This window comes from Mus caroli, unplaced genomic scaffold (genome assembly GCF_978045245.1).
Source record: "Mus caroli unplaced genomic scaffold, Mus_caroli_1 scaffold_4, whole genome shotgun sequence".
In the NCBI taxonomy this organism is placed as follows: Eukaryota; Metazoa; Chordata; class Mammalia; order Rodentia; family Muridae; genus Mus; species Mus caroli.
This window is the reverse complement of record NW_028227259.1, coordinates 97,009,031-97,026,921: the sequence shown is the minus strand read 5'-3', so window position 1 is coordinate 97,026,921 and position 17,891 is coordinate 97,009,031. Positions and strand designations below refer to the sequence as shown.

The 17,891-nt window shown below is 43.3% G+C and overlaps 1 protein-coding gene across 1 annotated transcript; it reads right to left on the bottom strand.

Moving 5' to 3' along the window:
• Positions 1-479: 479 nt before the first annotated feature.
• Ccng2 (cyclin G2) lies at positions 480-9,771 on the bottom strand. The gene is made up of 8 exons (XM_021162932.3): positions 9,645-9,771; positions 8,692-8,829; positions 8,038-8,175; positions 6,363-6,613; positions 6,104-6,182; positions 5,925-6,023; positions 3,832-4,037; positions 480-1,863 (listed from the first exon to the last, which is right to left on the bottom strand). Exons 2-8 carry the CDS (start codon positions 8,827-8,829, stop codon positions 1,740-1,742), a joined length of 1,035 nt encoding a protein of 344 aa, XP_021018591.1. The 5' UTR covers positions 9,645-9,771; the 3' UTR covers positions 480-1,739.
• Between the last annotated feature and the right edge of the window lie 8,120 nt (positions 9,772-17,891).

The following is a 17,891-nucleotide window of genomic DNA, read 5'->3' as shown; positions in this document are numbered from 1 at the left end:
GATTGTATAGAGACCTTATGTAAAAACAAAAACCAACCAAACAAAAAAACCCAAAACCAAAACCAAAAAGTAAACCTAAAAACCTCAAGTTACCAAAAGCAATGTGCTAGGAACTAGTGGGCCTCCATTACCAAGCATGACATACTTATTTACCCAGCAGCACTCCAGAGATCACATGGTTCACCAGACTGGCCTACCTGGTACTGTGTCATTGGCTTTCACTGTGAAGAAACAGGCATTCGGATTAATGTGCCATTCCTGAAAGCTTAATATGAATCCACCTGGAGACAGGTCAATTCTCAAGTGCCAGAGTGCTTTTTGGTATTTCTAAAACTAAGGGACAAACTGATGACGAACTCCAATCCAGGGGGCTCATCAGCAGTTACAAAGCTATGTCAGACCCTCCAGCCTCACTTCAAGCCTTCACATTAAAATGCACCAAGTACTTTTACCAAAAATCAATTAAAAACTGAAATAGGAATACGTGTAAGGAGAATTCATTAATATTTTTATTTTTGAATTATGACCTATTCGGAATTCAAAAAAATCTACTTTGGAAAACACCTCACTGGGTGTTGACTTACTAATAAAAAGTAAGTCATCAATGTCTGAGCATAATATAGAACACACAATAAATTATATTTACATGCACTGACCAATTATCACACACAAAGGTAAAAAAATACAGTATTTTATGTACATTTTTAAAGATTTACATTTTCACATAGGTTTATAAAGTTAAAAATTCTCTGTACAAAAGCTTTAGTGTACAGAGTGTACACATCTTCATCCTTATGGCTCTATCACCACACAGAATTGCTTTAAACTAACACTACAAACACTGGAGGTCTTTCACTTCATATTCACATCTTGGCACCCATATACAATACATTATGAAATGTGAATTATAAAACAATTAGAAAGTAATCATGCAGATATTTTAATACAAGAAAGTGAGATGAGCTAAATCAGCACTTATCAATTCCATTTCCTGTTCTGTTCCTATCTGTTCCATTTCCTGTTCTGCTTTCACACAGGTGCATGCAAAGCTAGCAGATTATGAACGTTTTAGGTAACACTAAAATAACACTACAGTCTGACAATACTTAGGCATTAAGAATGCAACTAACAGTCCTAGCTTGATGGCGACTTCTGCTTCAGCAGAAAGCTCAAGACGTTTATGAACTAAAATTCACAGACGTGTCAATTCTTAACGTATAGGATCTGTATCGGACAATACACACCATTAGAAAAACAGAATTGGTGTTTGACACTCAAGAGTACTGCAGTCTCTGTTATGAGAACAAGGGAGAAGGAAATCCAAGATAAACCATGAAAGGATTGCCTTCTGTCCCTGCTGAGGAAGCCCTTGCACACTCCCAACCTATTAAATAAAGACACCTGAAGGCTCTACAGTTTCAGACAGGCTACACTATTCATCTTTCCAAGTCCTGAGAAGGAATGAAGGAATCTGCACCTTCCCTCCTCCCCAAGATAAATGTCAACAAAAAATAAAGTGCCAACGTTTAAAGTACTGATAAGAGGCACTAACCCATTTGATGGCTTAGGATTAAATATGAAAATAGGCCAGATCTGATCTGAATAATAAATAGAAGGTAGGTATTCCAGTCTGTGAAATTCCTGTCTAGACGGGGGCTGGACTAGAAAACTACCCACACCCCATGTATTGCTTTGAAACAGGTACACACACTTTAAACCCTGACACAGACATGTGACCTCTATGGTGGAAAGCACAGCGTCTGAGCCACTTGGAAGTCAAAGAAGAAGGTGCACTCCTGATCGCCGGGAGGGGAGCTGCTCAGACTCTCCTCTCCACAACTCATGTCTTCACCAGAGTCCTCACTGAAAGGAAAAAGGCAGGAGGGTGTCACTGCTGAAAACACACATGACTATCGGCAAAATACAACTCCGCCTGCTGCAGTTTACACAGATATTATATTCAAAAGCTAATCATCATGTACACAGTTGAACTGAGTTTCAAGTCAAGTCTATTCTAGTTATAAGATGTTGATTCATTCATTCACTAACAGGGTTTCTCTATGTAGCCCTGGCTGTCCTGGAACTCACTATGTAGATCAGGCTGGCCTTGAACTGACAGAAATCTGCTTGCTTCTGCCTCCCAAGTGCTGGGATTAATGGCATGTACTGCCATGTCCTGCTAACAATAGTTTTCTTTTTTTTTAATTTTTTTTAAATTTTTAATATTTTTTATTACGTATTTTCCTCAATTACATTTCCAATGCTATCCCAAAAGTCCCCCATACCCCCCCCCCACTTCCCTACCCACCCATTCCCATTCTTTTGGCCCTGGCATTCCCCTGTATTGGGGCATATAAAGTTTGCAAGTCCAATGGGCCTCTCTTTCCAGTGATGGCCGACTAGGCCATCTTTCGATACATATGCAACTAGAGACAAGAGCTCCGGGGTACTGGTTAGTTCATCATGTTGTTCCCCCTATAGGGTTGCAGATCCCTTTAACTCCTTGGGTACTTTCTCTAGCTTCTCCATTGGGAGCTCTGTGATCCATCCAATAGCTGACTGTGAGCATCCACTTCTGTGTTTGCTAGGCCCCGGCATAGTCTCACAAGAGACAGCTATATCTGGGTCCTTTCAGCAAAATCTTGCTAGTGTATGCAATGGTGTCAGCGTTTGGAAGCTGATTATGGGATGGATCCCTTCTTAAGAGAGCTGCACAAAGTGCCATCTCTTCTGTCTGTACCATTAACTGCAGCAGAAGTAACCACAGAATTCTGCGAATCTGCATCTGTTTAAAGGTATTCTTTGTATCAGTCACTCCTTGACTGGTTCCCTCAAACACCAAAGCAAGAACACACTATGAAACTGGAGTTTCTGGTCCTTAGCTGATAGCACACACAATCAAATTTAGTAAAATTCACTTTACAGAAGTGTAGCACTGGAAAAGAGATGTCTGTGTGGCGTCTGCGATGCCAACGATGGCTCTTGTGTTCCACTCCCCACCCCAACCCCCCACCCCCGCATCCATCCCTGCCAACCAGGAAAAGCCCGGATACTGTTTGCGTTGCTTTTGTTTTAATAACCAAACTGTGTCTCCAAAGTAAGTAAAATGAGAAGATAAAAGTACCCTTTGAGGTGAGGTTTACAAATTGTCTATTTTTAAAAAACTAGTTCATTTTCTGGCATGAAAAACCACTGCCATGCAAGGAGGGATTTTTCTCTTTTAACTCTCCACAGGGGATTTTTTTCTTTTTGAGACAGCATCTCATATGTAACATGGACTTGAAATCAGGAACAGCTAACTATGACCTCGAATTTCTGGCCGTCCTGCCTCCAACTCCACACCTGGTTTAATGGTGTTGGGGATCAAAACACTCCATGCATGCCATGAAACACTACCAACTGAGTTCCGTCTCCACCCCGGTTCTTCTTTCAATTTTTTTTTTTTTTTTTTTGGTTTTTTGAGACAGGGTTTCTCTGTGTAGCCCTGGCTGTCCTGGAACTCACTCTGTAGACCAGGCTGCCTCGAACTCAGAAATCTGCCTGCCTCTGCCTCCCAAGTTACATGTATTTACTTATCTCAGGTGACAGGGAGGGGACAGAGAGGAAGAGGGAGGGAGAGGGTGTATTGTATGTTACAGCATGTGTAGAGTTGAAAAAAAAAATCACTTACGATGGTTGGTACTCCTCCCAGTGTGGATTCTGGACTCAAACTCCAGCTTGTCAGCAAGTGGCCTTACCTGCTCAGACACCTTGCTGGCCCTTATAGATTCTTTTGCTTTGTTTTTAACAAAACCCACCATTACATTTAGTCTGTGGAAGATGCTTGCTTACCTTTCACTTCCGTCAAAGCAACCCCCCTCTGGGATAGTGGGCAGCTCAGGAACACTGTAGTAGCTGTTGTGGAGGTTTTGCGCAGTGCGTCGAGAAACAATCCAAACCAGCTTCTTCAGATCAGGCTTGCAGCACTGAGGCGAAGAATACTCTGCTAGGCATTTAGAAACCAGTTCCCTCCAGTAAAAGAATTCAGTGTCGCTGATCTGGGTAGGAAGATGAAGATGTTGTAACAATGGTTCTCACACTTTGCTGCCCCTTAAAGTCACATGGTAATTGGTGCCAGGTACCCTGATTCAACAGATGAGAATATGACCTGGCTGCTAAGTGTCTCTAAAGTCCTACAGTCAATTGTAATGTGCAGTCAAAACATGGGAACTGCTGGTTGAAATAACACTTCAAGAATTACTTACACAGGAATCAACCCACAAAAAATATCTGCCTATTCTAAGAAAACACCAACCAAGTACACTTTTTAGTAGTGCTGAACAAAAGAAATTTAACATCTGCTATAAACATTATTTTCTTTCTGTAATAAAGGTTTCTTAAACAAATCACAGTTTCAATTGCTTATGGTACACATTTTTATATGACAGAAGATACAAACTAAAGTTAGCATTATCAAAGAAGTTCCCAAAGGCAGGCCCTCCCCACCTAAAGAATGCTGTCTGAACTGATCCCACCAGACATGAAGATGATCTCATGTATCACTGCCATGCTCACGTTCAGAGAGAGAGAAAGCTGTGACAGAGAAAAGCTAACACGAGGCTTCTGTCCATGTTTTACAGGCTCACTGAGCCCGGAAGTCCTTGCACTCACCCACTGTGTGGACTCCACTGACTTCCTGCTCACAATCCTCCCACCTCAGTCTTCTGGGTGATGCCATCACCTGACTTAAAAATGGATTCTTTCAGACCATTCTGGCCTCTATATTCCACTGAAGCTGGCCATATCTTTAGCTCTTTGTAACACAGCAACTACCAGTCCCTACATATGTCCTCAATGATCTCCTTTGATTGTCATTATATTAGCCCTTTCTTCAAAACTCAGGACAAACTCTATTGTTTTTAGGGTGTGTGTGTGTATGGGGGTAGGGAGACAACTTTATGAAGTCAGTTCTCTCACTGTGGATTCTGGGTATTGAACTGAAATGGCTATCCATGTTTCCCTATTCACCTACATACTTGGCTTCTAGAGAGCTACCTTTTGAATTGGATACACTTACCCTGTTTGTGACTGCAGCCTGAATATTCAACCTGCATGTCCAACCTAAAAATGACTTTCCCAACTTACTTAGCCTACCCATGTCTTAGCATAAGCCCTTGCAGTCCAAACCTTCATTCTCACAGATGATGGTCCAGGCTCCCAGGCAGCACACACATCCTGGATTGCCTACTTCTTTGCTAATAACCCCCAAAGTACTTCTCATATTCACCATTATCTAACACTAAGTCACAATATAACAAGCATACCGTTTCATGTTAAATTTTGCACTTCCTTAACCAGACTATTAGTTTAAGCAAGGAAAAGCACTGGGCTTTTGGTTTTGGTTTTCACAACTGCAAAAACTTACAGAAGTAGCCCACCTAAGGAGCTTTTAAAAAAACTGCTAATGACCTTTGGTAGTGCTACTGCGCTGACTCAGCTCTACAGACACTGACATGAGGGGATTCCTCGATCACCTTGGTATATCTAGTATACTTTCTGGTCCACAGCTGAGAACAGTCATTGGGAGTATGCACAGCTCTCCTGCCTCTGGGCACGCCTAGTCCATGAGTGTACTTAGAGTACGTTGTAGTGCAGAGTTGAGGACTAGGACAGCTATCCTGGATAGGGCACATAGGGCACAAGTCCCCAGAACGAGCACCTGCATTCAGAAGGAAGCTGACCAAGTCAGAGTTCCATCTAGACTAATACTGTCTGGGTCAAAAAATTCTAACACCTGACATACAAGAGAAAAATAAACAAAGACATTGAGAATTTCATGAAGGATTGTATCGAGTAATTAAGACACAAGGGGGAAAAAAAGGTAACACAAGAAAAGACGATTGCTTTAAAACAAACAAACAAACAAAAAAAACAAAGATATTTACCTTCAAATGTTTTTTAACAAGCAGGAGAATTTCCAGCAATTCCACGGATTTTATCGTTTCTATTTCCAAATTGAGAAGGCACAGAGCTAATACAGATGGCTACAAAAAAATAAACAAACATTAGGGAAAAAAAATCAAAATAGGCTCTTGTAAGACGTGTAAACAAGAAAGAGACTCACTTTTGCTTTTGAGAAGACAAGTCGGCAGTTGCAAGCTTTCAGCTGAGCTTCGAGTTTATCGAGGCTGAGAATTTCCTTCCTGTACAAAGCAAGGGGGAAGGATGTATTAAACCTTTAGAACAGTTCCTTGATTTCTAAGCACTCACATCCAAGTTGAAAGCCTGGACAGAGTAAAACAACAATCTGTTGGCGATCTAATTTCCTCCTGTTGGTGGCAGTCACCTGAAGGCCTGGGGTGACTCCGCTGAGCCCCACTCACCTTTCTGAAGTATGACAAAATACAATCGCGTGGTACAAGTGCAAAAAGTTTAAGGCAGTGGTAGCTTCCAGCTCATAGTGCAGTTTCTCTGAGATGATTTTCTCCATGCGTTTAATGTCAGACGCTGTGCATTTACACTGACTGATCCGGATCACGTCGTGCGTGGGGGGAACGTCACCTTCTTCTTCCGCCAGCCTGGCGGCCAGCAAAAAGCAGCAGACGCCAATGCAGGACAGGTGTTTCGGTTTCACCTAGAAAACAACACGAGGAACCAATCATACTTTGATTTGGCAACAAACGACACTTGAAATAATGCCATGTTGCTTCTCTTAGATGCACTCACCTTTACCCACAATCATTTTACATTTCAGACCACCATAAACTCTTTAACAAGAAAAAAATGGCTATATAAGCATTTATTAAATTTACATGCAAATTTAAAAAAAAAAAACCCAAAACTAGTTTAAAAGCTTGCTTTCTGGCACTGAAATATAATTTGTATTTCTGACTTAGTAAAACTGAGAATAGTACATCTTCCCTCAAAACAAACAAACAAACAAACAAAAAACCCTCTGAACGCACACTCATGACCACATACCACACACACTCCCCTGCCTGGATGAAGGGAGACTACTCCGCGCCTTCTCTTTTTGTGTGAAACTCTGCCATTACGTGATGTAATCTTGCCCAGGAGAAGCACCCCCACGAACCCTGCAGGGTGGAGGACATATGTACATCTGCTGCTGCGGACAGATGGCTGCCCTTTTCTTCTCAGGGCCCTAAAACATGACCCAGCAGCTGACAGCGATCCTATTGGCCAGAGAATTTCCATGTTTTTAACGGTTGCTGCTGACTATTAATAAGACAGTGGCTGCCTGCTTTGAAGGACCTTACAGAGAAAGGAGCAGATCAACTTTAGCATAATTTTATACTTCTTTGTCCTGCTTCAGTGTTAAAACCATGCAGGCTCCAAGGGAAACAAGATAACAAATGAAAATCTCTCTCTCTCTCTCTCTCTCTCTCTCACTCACTCACACACACACACACACACACACACCCCACACACAGCATTTTATTTTTATAAAAAGTCTAGCTTCTTTCCTCTCACTCAGTTTGGGCACTTCTATAAATGAGCCTGTAACAGATATTACAGTATTTTTCACAAAGTGAATTTTAGTTAATTCTTCTTAACTCCCTGAATCCCTGGAAGCACACACAGAGTACTTAAAGCATAGTGGTCTTCCTCTGTAATGTCTTACTAGAGGACATATTTAAGAGGCACAGCAAAACCTTATTGAAGACGCAGAAATACAGTTTTCCAGTCTCTCTAGTATGAATGATCACAATTTGATTAATTTAAGTTTATAATCAGGAGGCTTTATTACATTTCATTTGACAAATACTGAGTCCTGTATGTGTTAGAGACTGTGTTAGGCACTGGCCATTGGAAACATGTTGATTTGTCAGAAGTGGAAGCACACACTTTTGACCCTAGCACTTGGGAGTGGGAGGCAGAGGCAAGCAGAACTCTGAGGTTGGAGGCCAGCCAGTCTACAGAACTAGTTCCACAACAGACAGAGCTACACAGAGAAACCATGTATCAAAAAGTAAAATAAAAATTAACAAAATAAAGATATAAAATATAATATGGATTTTATAAAAAGCAATTAAATACCTTCATAAGGGCCAAGAATCTATCCAAAATATTGACAGCCAGAACGAAAGTTTCAGTGCCAGATCCAAAGAAGTTAGTTAAACTTCTTAAATCTTCCACTTTGGCATTTCTCAGTCTTGAACACAAAGTATTATCATTCTGAAATTAAAAACCAAGAATCAAAGTTTATTTTCTTAGAATGGAATAGAGGTGGTTCAAAACCTACTCTCCCTGTAGTTTTCCCCATTGTACACGTGACCTCCTAAAGCTATCGCACTACGTTCAGATATAATAGATAAATCACTGCTTTTAAAATTTATCCAATACAGAACTTTAGCCAACTCAATATAAGGTGAAGTGTTGCCCCACCCAAGGCAGTTACAGCAGAATGTGGGTTCCTTGATGAGGTTTTTCTGACACAATCTAAGATCCTATTAGAAATATTCTCTAGGAATTTCCCACCACCAGAAGAAACGCCTCTACAGTAGTACACTTGGTATAACTTCCACATTGACTAAAAACAAAAGCAGAACCCTCTGCAGTTTCACGTTTTTCTTAGTACCGGGAGGCCAATTTTGGATTTAACTTTGTAGCCTTTGGTACTGATTTGGTATGAGGAAAAACAAAAAGTTACCTTCCCACCTTCCCCCAAGTCCTATCAATTCTCAAATTTACCTCCGGGGTAGCCTCCATCAAGGTCAGCCCTTTTTCCCGAGGTTGGTATCTCTGTTCTTGTTCCAGGTAGAAGTTCAACAATCCGAAAAGCTGAACCCCTTCGCCACCTGCCAAGTGCTCGGCCCCCAAATCCTTCATCTGCAGCAAACACATCACGGCCGGTTAAGAATACAATCCGGATACGAAGGGTGTGAGAGCAGAAGGAGCTGGCCTCCAGCTAGGGGCGCCTCGATCACGCAAGCCAGAACCGGGTGAGGGGGAATCGGTCACGTCGGCCAGCCTCAGGGGAATCCTCCCCTAAAGACAAGGAGGCGTGGCATGGGGAGGGGGGTATCTCGGTCACCTCCGCTGGCCAGGGCTAGTTCCGACCAGCTCTGTGGCCGACAGCGTTTGACGTACAGGAAAAGTGTCCAAGAAGCGTAAAGTCCCCTACTGTCCGCATCACCTGGACAGCACAGCAGGGACTTCTAACTAGACTCTGGGCCCTAGAGGAAAGCGGGGGACCGGAAGACTGAAGCCACCGAAGCGGGTTCTGGGGCGGGGCGTTGCACAATAGGAGAGAAGGGAGGGGGAGTCTCGAGACTGAACAAAGAACTGGAAGGAGGCGGCTTCGGAGCCCCGCCCCGGGAGCCTGTCGCGGAGCCCACCTCCAAGCTGCCCCCGCAGCTTCTGCAGCTTTGACGAGCCCCGCAACTCGAGACAGGGTGGCCCAGTAGCTCGGGGGGTGCTGGGGGGACAGTGGGGAGTCCAGTACGCCCGCGGCGAGCAGGAGCCTAATACTTGGGCTTAGTAACGGTGCGAAGCCCGGGGGCTGTCAGTCCACCATATAGCCTCAGAACACCCCGGAGCCCCTGTCAGTACCTCATTTGCAGCTGGGGGACTCCACCATCATAGCAAACCGCGATCCAGACCCGGAGCCACCAAACCCAGAGCCACCCGGGAGGCCCACTCACCGTGTCGGCCCCAGCGTCACGGACCGGCGCGGCGCGGCGGGGGCGTCCGGACCCGTCTCCGAGCTCGGGGACCAGCCTCCTCAGCGGCACCCCGAGATCCGCATCCGACCTCCCCGCCGCCGCCCGGCCTCACAGCCCCGGCTGCATCCTGCTCCTCAGCGGGGCGCAGCGCCCGCCCTGCACCGCCACCTCCTCCCGGCTCCGCCGCAGCCTCCCGAGCTGAGCAAACCCCTTGTTTTTGTTTTGAGTCTGCGACGCCCCCAAGGGGCGGGGCGCGTGACTGCGCGCGGAGGGATCCTCGCTCGCTCGCCCAGTGGATCTGAGAAAAAGAGTCCCTGCTCCGAGCCAGCCTCTCTTGGCCCCTTCTGTTCCTCTTGGCCTTGCGGAGCCAGGATCTATGGTAGGGAGTGGAATCTGAATTCCAGCCTCATTTCAGAATGGAACCGGAAGGGACCAAAGATGAGCGAGCCGATCGGAGAGCGGAAGGAGACCGCTTCTGGACGCCTCACACCTTTTAAAGGTCCCCGATTTGTTTTGTTTTCGCTGTTTTGAAAAGTCCGCCCAAAGTAGCGGGCTCCCTGATTGGACAAGGGTGGGGCAAACCGACTGCTGAGGACTTGATTTAATCTCGAATCTGGATTGGCTGGCCGATTGGCTGTTGCGTCCTCTGATTGGCTCTCATTATATCCCGACTCTCTTATCTTCTTCGGGGGCCTTAGCAACTCTGGGGTCTGGATTGCGCATGCTTGGGTGGGTGGCATTTGTGGCGCTCCGATACGTGCCGGGGTCCACAGCTGCCTAGGAGCTCTAACTCAGTCTAGGCGAGGCCCGAGGCTGTCGCCTCTGGTCACACCCCGAAAATCCGAGGTCGCATAACTCTGTAACAGCGTTTCCACGAGTGCAGAAGGGCGTCCTGAGCTCCTTAGTTGTACCACCGGTGTATTTTGCAATAAGCAGTCAAGCTCTTAACATTCCAAGATGCTTACCGAGATAATTTTTTTAAGTCGATCCGACTCAGGAAAGAAAAAAAGCTAAATTCAACTAGTTGGCTACACAGCTGACTTGTTGAAGTTGGGCGGTGGGTAGTAGAGACTGCATTACAGAATTGTTAGTGCATTTGTGTGCCTTGAATTTTTTTTTCCATAATAAAAAGTTCAAAGGAGAGACCTTTCAATAAAAACTGCAGATTGATGAGGGTATATAGATATCTAATAGGTATAATAGTGTGCTTCTAGAGGTCATGGTTGTGCTGTTTGCTTTTGGTTTTAATGAAGGCTCCCACAGCCGCTTGGTTCTTGATCGCCCATAAATTATCATTTATTGTCTATTATAATTAACGTTGTTATTAATCTGACACCTCTCCTAAGGCAGAGCAAAAACTAAACCAACTAGATGCCTTAGGCAGGGCTAACTTTCACACGGAGTGGAGTATCTGTCGGGAGGCAGGAAAAGTCCCTAGGTTGTTTTGGTTTTGTTTGTTTGTTTTACTTTCTATTCCCTAGATCTCTGCCTCCTAACAAACATGCAAATCGGTAACTTAGAGCCTTCATGAATTCTAAACAGCTAGCCTCTCCGAAATGAGTTTTCTACTCTTGGGTGTGTTTTCTGTGAGTCACTTTGGAGCTTATAAACTACTAGAGGCCACCTAGTACGGCTTTAACAGCTGAAGAGTTACTCAAATAGATGGCTTTGTGTATTAGCTGGAAAGAGACTCAGACATCTGTTTGGAGCACAGACCAGCAGAGGAAGAGAACACCAAAGGGCTAGCTAGCACTCCAGTTTCAGAGGGGTGTGGCCTTCTTAGTTTTAGATCATAAAATATTAGCATACCACTTATAAATGATTTACAGGTTATATAATTTTATTCGAGGTGTGGTTGATCTTTTAAGCATTATTTAAATTATTACGTTAGTGACGTACATCTGGATGAAAGTCTATGCTTGTAAACTCACACAGCAATTGGCGACTCGTTGAGAGAATGGAGCTATGATTAAAGTTCAGACATATATCTTGCAACAAGGGAAAAGCCCAGCTAACAGGGTCAGCGGAGAGAAAGAAACAACGGATGAGAGAAGTTTAGGAACCGAACAAGAAGACTGGGGAGAGCTTTGTGTTCCAATGGGCAAAGGTAGAAAAGGAGCCAGGGCTATAAAATAAGTGATGTGAAAGAGGAAGTGTAAAAGAATGTGGCAGGAGATTTTATAAATAACATACTGTATGAGACAGAAAGGAAGAGAGCCAGCCAAGTGTGACGGCTGCAAACCCTGCACTTGGAAGGCTAAGGCAGGGGCATTGTGGTGAGTACAAGGATAGCCTAGGCTACAGAGTGAGACCTTGTCAGAAGGGGGAGAAGAGAAACAAAAGAGAAAGCTCGAAGAAACCATCCTTTTCTTAGCCCTCTAGAGGGTATGAAGTTATACAAAACATATGCTAATTTTTACAGGATGTGAATAGTCCTGCAAAGTGAGATGCTTTATACTGGTGAATTCACCGACTTTCCACTTCCATCCATTTAGCTCTTTAATATGAAAAGACAGCAGCCCTTTAAAATACTAGCCCCAAATTACATCCTCTCCCCACTGCAAACTTTTAATGATTTTCCAGGAAGTGAGATTGCTCTGATTTTCTCTTTGCTCTCCCTCTCTTCTCTCTTCTTCTCTCTTCTCTTCTTCTCTCTTCTCTCTTCTCTCTTCTCTCTTCTCTCTTTTCTCTCCCTCCCCTCCCCCTCCCCCTCCCTCTCCCTGAAGTCTTTCTGCAGACTGGCCTTGTCCTTATCTCCTCGGCTAGCTGCACCAGACCTGTAGGTGCTGTTTATTAAAACAAGACATTCTTCCTGTGCTGAAACCATTAAGCTCATCTTGGGCTTTTCTGAGCAATTCCTGAAGACCACATTCCTAGACAATCACCCATATAAAATAAGGGAAGCAAAACTCTTTCAGCACCCAAAAAAAGATAGAGGGAATTCCCTTTATTATGCGATACTGGGTGGGTCTTCTTCAGCACAGTGATAGGGGCGTGGCAGTGAGCAAGAGGAACTTGGTCAGGAAAGCTGACCCAGTGAAGGATGTACTAATAAACTTGCTCAGGACATACTAAGTTAGAGCAAGTAGAATTTATCTAAAGGAGTGCTGCCTCCAATATGATGGGGAAATAGTAGTGTAGTAACCAGGCTTGTTAGAAATGGAGAGAAAGAAAGAAAGAAAGAAAGAAAGAAAGAAAGAAAGAAAGAAAGAAAGAAAGAAAGAAAGAAAGAAAGCTTTGTTCCATAACTGAAGCTAAGGGTTGCTGTGAAAGTCTCTGCTAACATTCCTTCACCAAGATTGCCCTCCAGTGAGGCTCCATTTTCACAACTAGAGAAGACAACCCTGACTTTCAATTGGCCATTGAGACATCCCCACATCAAAGACCATGCCTCTAAAGGGCAACTCAAGGGGGCAGAACAGAGTCACAACCACCATAAGTCTCCTGTGCTCTTATCAGAAAAAGCATAGTTCTGACAGATGGGCAAGATGAACCTGGACAACAGCTGTTTGAAAAAAACAACACTGGTGCACTTAAATAATTCTGGCAATATCTTTGCAGTGCAAATCTCCTGTCTGACCAAGTGGCCAGACTTGCAGTCTCCTGTCTGTGTTCTAAGTATGACCTGGGACCTGGAAGAAGTTTAAAGGTTAACAGCATATGTGGAATGCATATGTCTAAGGTGTATACAAGCTAGTTAAAATCTTTTATTTTTGGCTGACTCCTCTTTGAGCAATAGCCAGCGCCAGGACCTCACTATACTAGAGGTTTTGTTTTGTTTTGTTTTGTTTTGTTTTGTTTTGTTTTGTTTTCCTTTATTAATTTTCAAGTGTGTAGGGTGATTTCTCACTGGGAAGGTTTGTTAGTTCTATAACACTAGGATTAGGTGGTGCATTATCAGCAATGGCCCATCTGAAGGCATGACAACTGAACGGAGAGACTGAAACCAGAAGGGAGCCAGACAGGAAACAGCAGCAGCAACAACAGCCACTCAACAACAAAGCCAGCATGTAGCCCATTCTTGATTCTGAAAGGGTGTCCTTCAACCTGCTCACAGACAGCTTCTAACCAAAAAGAAAATTGGGTGTCTCAAAAAGCTGCTTCAAGGCTCATCTAAGTGAGTCATAGCCGAGCATCTCTAGACTGAATGAGGGCATCTGAATTCTTATAGCTTTTCCAAACAGCATCTTTCTCCTCAGAAACAATGGCTCGGGCCCGTAGTGGTAGCACATTCCTGTAATCCAGGGGTGGGGAGGGAGGAAGATCAGGGGTCCGTGATCATCTTTACCTATCTAATGACTCTGACGCCTGTCTACAGTCCATGAGACCTGCCAGCAAATCTCAACCACTTCGGCAGACACATTGAAGGATTTCAGCAACGCTGCTGATAGAATCTAGGGACTTGCATGTTTTGGACTAGGGTCCCAACATCAAGGCCCATCTCCAAACTCTATACTACAGGCATTTAATGAATATACACTAAGACTTCAGAAATACAAAAATAAGTAAAAGAAGGTCCTAGGTTCTGCCCTAATGCAGCTACACTCGGGCAGAAGTGCTTTCCAGGATGGCTTTGAGTTCTAGCTTTCCAGCTCACTAGAGATACTACCTTCAATGGTTCACTTTGTCCTGAACGTAGGGGGTGGGGTGGGCGGTGATAGTTATGACTACTTTGTTCATAGAAGCAATTTGCCTACACAATGAGCTATTAAGACTTTTCATGATGTTTACCAAAGGAATCATGGTTAACCTCAAAGAAATCTGATGGGAAGCAGCCCTGCAAGTTAAGAGAACCTTAGGTCCTGGGTTATGTGCTGAAGGTTCTGTGCGTCCCCTCCCCATGTCCCTGCTCTTCTGGCTCCAGGCCCAGCTCCTTTCTGCATTGAAAATGGTTGCAGCCCAAACTTCCTGTTTAGATTAACTCTGGCTAGCAGAAGCCACAAAGGAGACAGGAATGTCTGTCCCAGAAACAGTGAAACAGGGAACTTATAACCCAAGCCAGGATGCCATCTTGAAGTGATTCTACTTCTTTCAACTAAGAGCTCATGTGTGGTCTTAACCTAGAAAAACTGAGATAATCTGCATAATAGATCATTATCCATGCCTTTTCTTAAACGATCAGCAGAATAAATCAAGGAGGCATCCTCTTTCTGACTTTGTTACAGGCAAGAGACAAAGATACGCCATCAACTTACCATGTTGATATTTAGTTGTTTCTGATAATAATCATGGATACTATATCTGTTTTCTAGCAAAGTGCTCATAAGCCTATGGAAGGGCTGGTGATAACCACAGCACAGCCAGTTCCCAGATGTTGATATACCCAACCCCTAAATAATGGTCCATACCTTGGGGACCAACAGCAGCAGGGCCAGAGATTGTAGACAGCCAGTTCTGCATTCCCAGTTCTTTTAGCTCACAGGTAAGTTAGCCTTGACTAAAACTCATTTGACAAGGGTCAACAGGTTCACTATCCAGGAACCTTTCTGTTAGGCTACAAGTCAATTGACATAAGCGAAGTCGTTTTGACATGACATGGGAAGCTGGCAAAGAAGAGTACAACAAAAAACAGATAATCCTGCTGATTGTCTCAGAATAGTGAATCTACCCCAAAGCAGATAATCTTTCTAAGAGACTGTGCCTCAGTATGATGCCCAGCCTGTCGATGACCTCCGTCTTAGCCTATCATCAAGCTGGAACTAGAATCAAGACACATATCAGCTTCCAAAGCTACACTTAAAGAGACCCAGACTCTATTAAGGGATGCTGTACATTATAGGATGTACCTTTTTCCTTTGATCTTTTTTTTCCTGTTAATTTGTTCCAAGAACCATAAAATAAGTCAAATATTTCCTGTCTTATCTTGACATCACAATGCGATCTATGTAAAGCTACCACTTTCAGCAGAGAACTATTTAGGAGCCATCTGTTGAATATATCATCTTATTCTAAAAAGAAGTTTCACTGTAAAAACAAGATCTTCTCATTTAGATCGCAAATGGAAAGACAGTTGACATTTAAAGTGATATGAATAAAGAATGCAAACTTAAAATTTGCTTTTGTTAACATTTGAATGTGTTTTCCAAACGAAGGTTTTTTTTTTTTCAAATTCCAGCAAGAAAGATTGCCTTAAAGATTCACATGTCTGTTATATTGCATATAGTGCGTTTTCAAACTTAATTATGAATAAGAAATTATGGCTACAGGTGGGAGCAAAATCAGAGCATGGGGAATTTGATAATTTGGAGAGGCTCTCCTTACGGAGAAAAAATAATAATTTACAAATATAAAAGTATATATGAAACTCAGCATTTATTTGGCATGAGATGAGTCTAGGAAAATTTATAGATTTTACAAATTTATAAAAGTTGTCATGTATTTACTGTTCCCACTACCTATTGCTAAAGTGCATGGAATTCCAAACACTGTTGTGAGTTAAAACACTCATAACTTTACCATAACTCTGGGGATTGGTGAGCTCAGCTGGGTGGCCCTAATTCAGGGTTTCTTCAGAACTTGCAATCAGATGGTGGCTGCGACTGTGTAATCATGTCAAAACTCAGAGGCTGGTATGGGCAGAGTCCCAACTAAGTGAGACCGGCAGCCAGGATACTTCCACATGTGGACTCGGCATGTGGTCTTTACAGCTTCGTGTGGTTTGGTGGTGGCTCTAGCAGAATGCCAGATGAGTACTGAATGTGGCACCTCATTCTCTGACTGATTAGCTTCACCCTGTCATAACTAGTTACCATACACCATCATTACAGAAACCACACAGCCAAGAAATCCCTTTACTTTTTTCCCAGATGGCTTCTCATTCTTCTTCATTAATTCCCATAGAATCCAGGAACCTACCAATAATTCCACTAATACCACTAATATTCTCTCTCTCTCTCTCTCTCTCTCTCTCTCTCTCTCTCTCTCTCTCTCTCTCTCTCTCTCTCTCTCTCTCTCTGTATTTCAGTGCCCTATCTACATCTAGCTTAGTTCTTTTCCTCTTAAAGGCAATACTACTACTTAAAAATTACCCTCCATACCCAGGCATGGTGGCATATGCCTTTAATCCCAGCACTTAGGAGACAAAGGCAGACAGATCTCTGAATTTGAGGCCAGCCTGGACTATAAAGCGAACTGCAGGATAGCTAGGGCTACACAAAGAAGCCCTGTCTTGAAAACTCCCTTCCCTCAAAAACTTTCCTCTATTCTTCCCAAATTAAAAAATAATAATGAAAGGCTACCTCTTGATCTCTGAACACATACATTTTCATTACTTTTCTTCATATTCCATTTTGTGTGTCTTATCTTTTAGTTCTTTAATTAAAGCACTTATAGATGATGAACCAGGAAGGCTTAGGCTTGGAATCTTGCCAGTCATCAGGTGCTTGTCTAACATGTGTCCAATGAAACCAGGAGCCCAGAATGTCTTGAGTGTGTTGCAGGGCAGTGAAGTGGGTGCACACATGCTCACCCATGCATGCAGTATAGGGGTACACACATGCTCACCCATGCATGCAGTATGGGGGTGCACACATGTTCACCCATGCATGCAGCATGGGGTTGTATACATGGTATACAAGTGTATATATATATGGAGGCCTGAGGTTGGGGCTGTGTGTCTTCCTGTATCATTCTACCTTATTAACCCTGAGACAGTCTTGCTGACCCCGACACTTACTGTTTCAGCTAGGCTGAGCTGTAAGTGCTATGTCCTCACCTCGATGTCTTTCTAGAAGTGGTGAGGAATGCTCAAAGACCTTCAAACACACAAATTAAATAAAAATTGACATGAGGTGAGACAACAGCCTCAACCACAGCAATTAAAACCTCTTCCCTTTATACAACTCAGAGAAACAGAACCAGTGTGCCATGTCTAAAGATAGACATTTAGAAGATTGATTAGGGAGACAGTGATGAAGTGTGATTCCAAATCCAGACGGTCTAAGCACCCACGCTTTTTATTTATTTTACTAAGTTATTCTGATATTCAAGGAGAGGGGGGGGAAAAGAGGTGGAATATAACTTGAATATAATCCTAACTCACTTGTCTATATTTTATATTAAATTCACTCAAAATGGTTACAACAGTTTAGATTACTCAGTGCCAAGATGTCAAGCGTATCTAAATCAACTGTGCCTGACCTAGAATGGCAGAGCAAAAAGAAGAGGCCCACTGATCTCTGTCTGATCTCTAAGAACTTGAGACATCTTGAGACTTGTAAGAGCATT

Coding starts and splice junctions, on each gene's coding strand:
- Ccng2 (XM_021162932.3), bottom strand. CDS start 8,829: ATGAAGGATTTGGGGGCCGAGCACTTGGCAGGTGGCGAAGGGGTTCAG. Junction 6,183..6,362: donor TTTTGTCATACTTCAGAAAG/GTGAGTGGGGCT, acceptor TGCTTTGTACAG/GAAGGAAATTCTCAGCCTCG. Junction 6,024..6,103: donor TTGTCTTCTCAAAAGCAAAA/GTGAGTCTCTTT, acceptor ATTTTTTTGTAG/CCATCTGTATTAGCTCTGTG.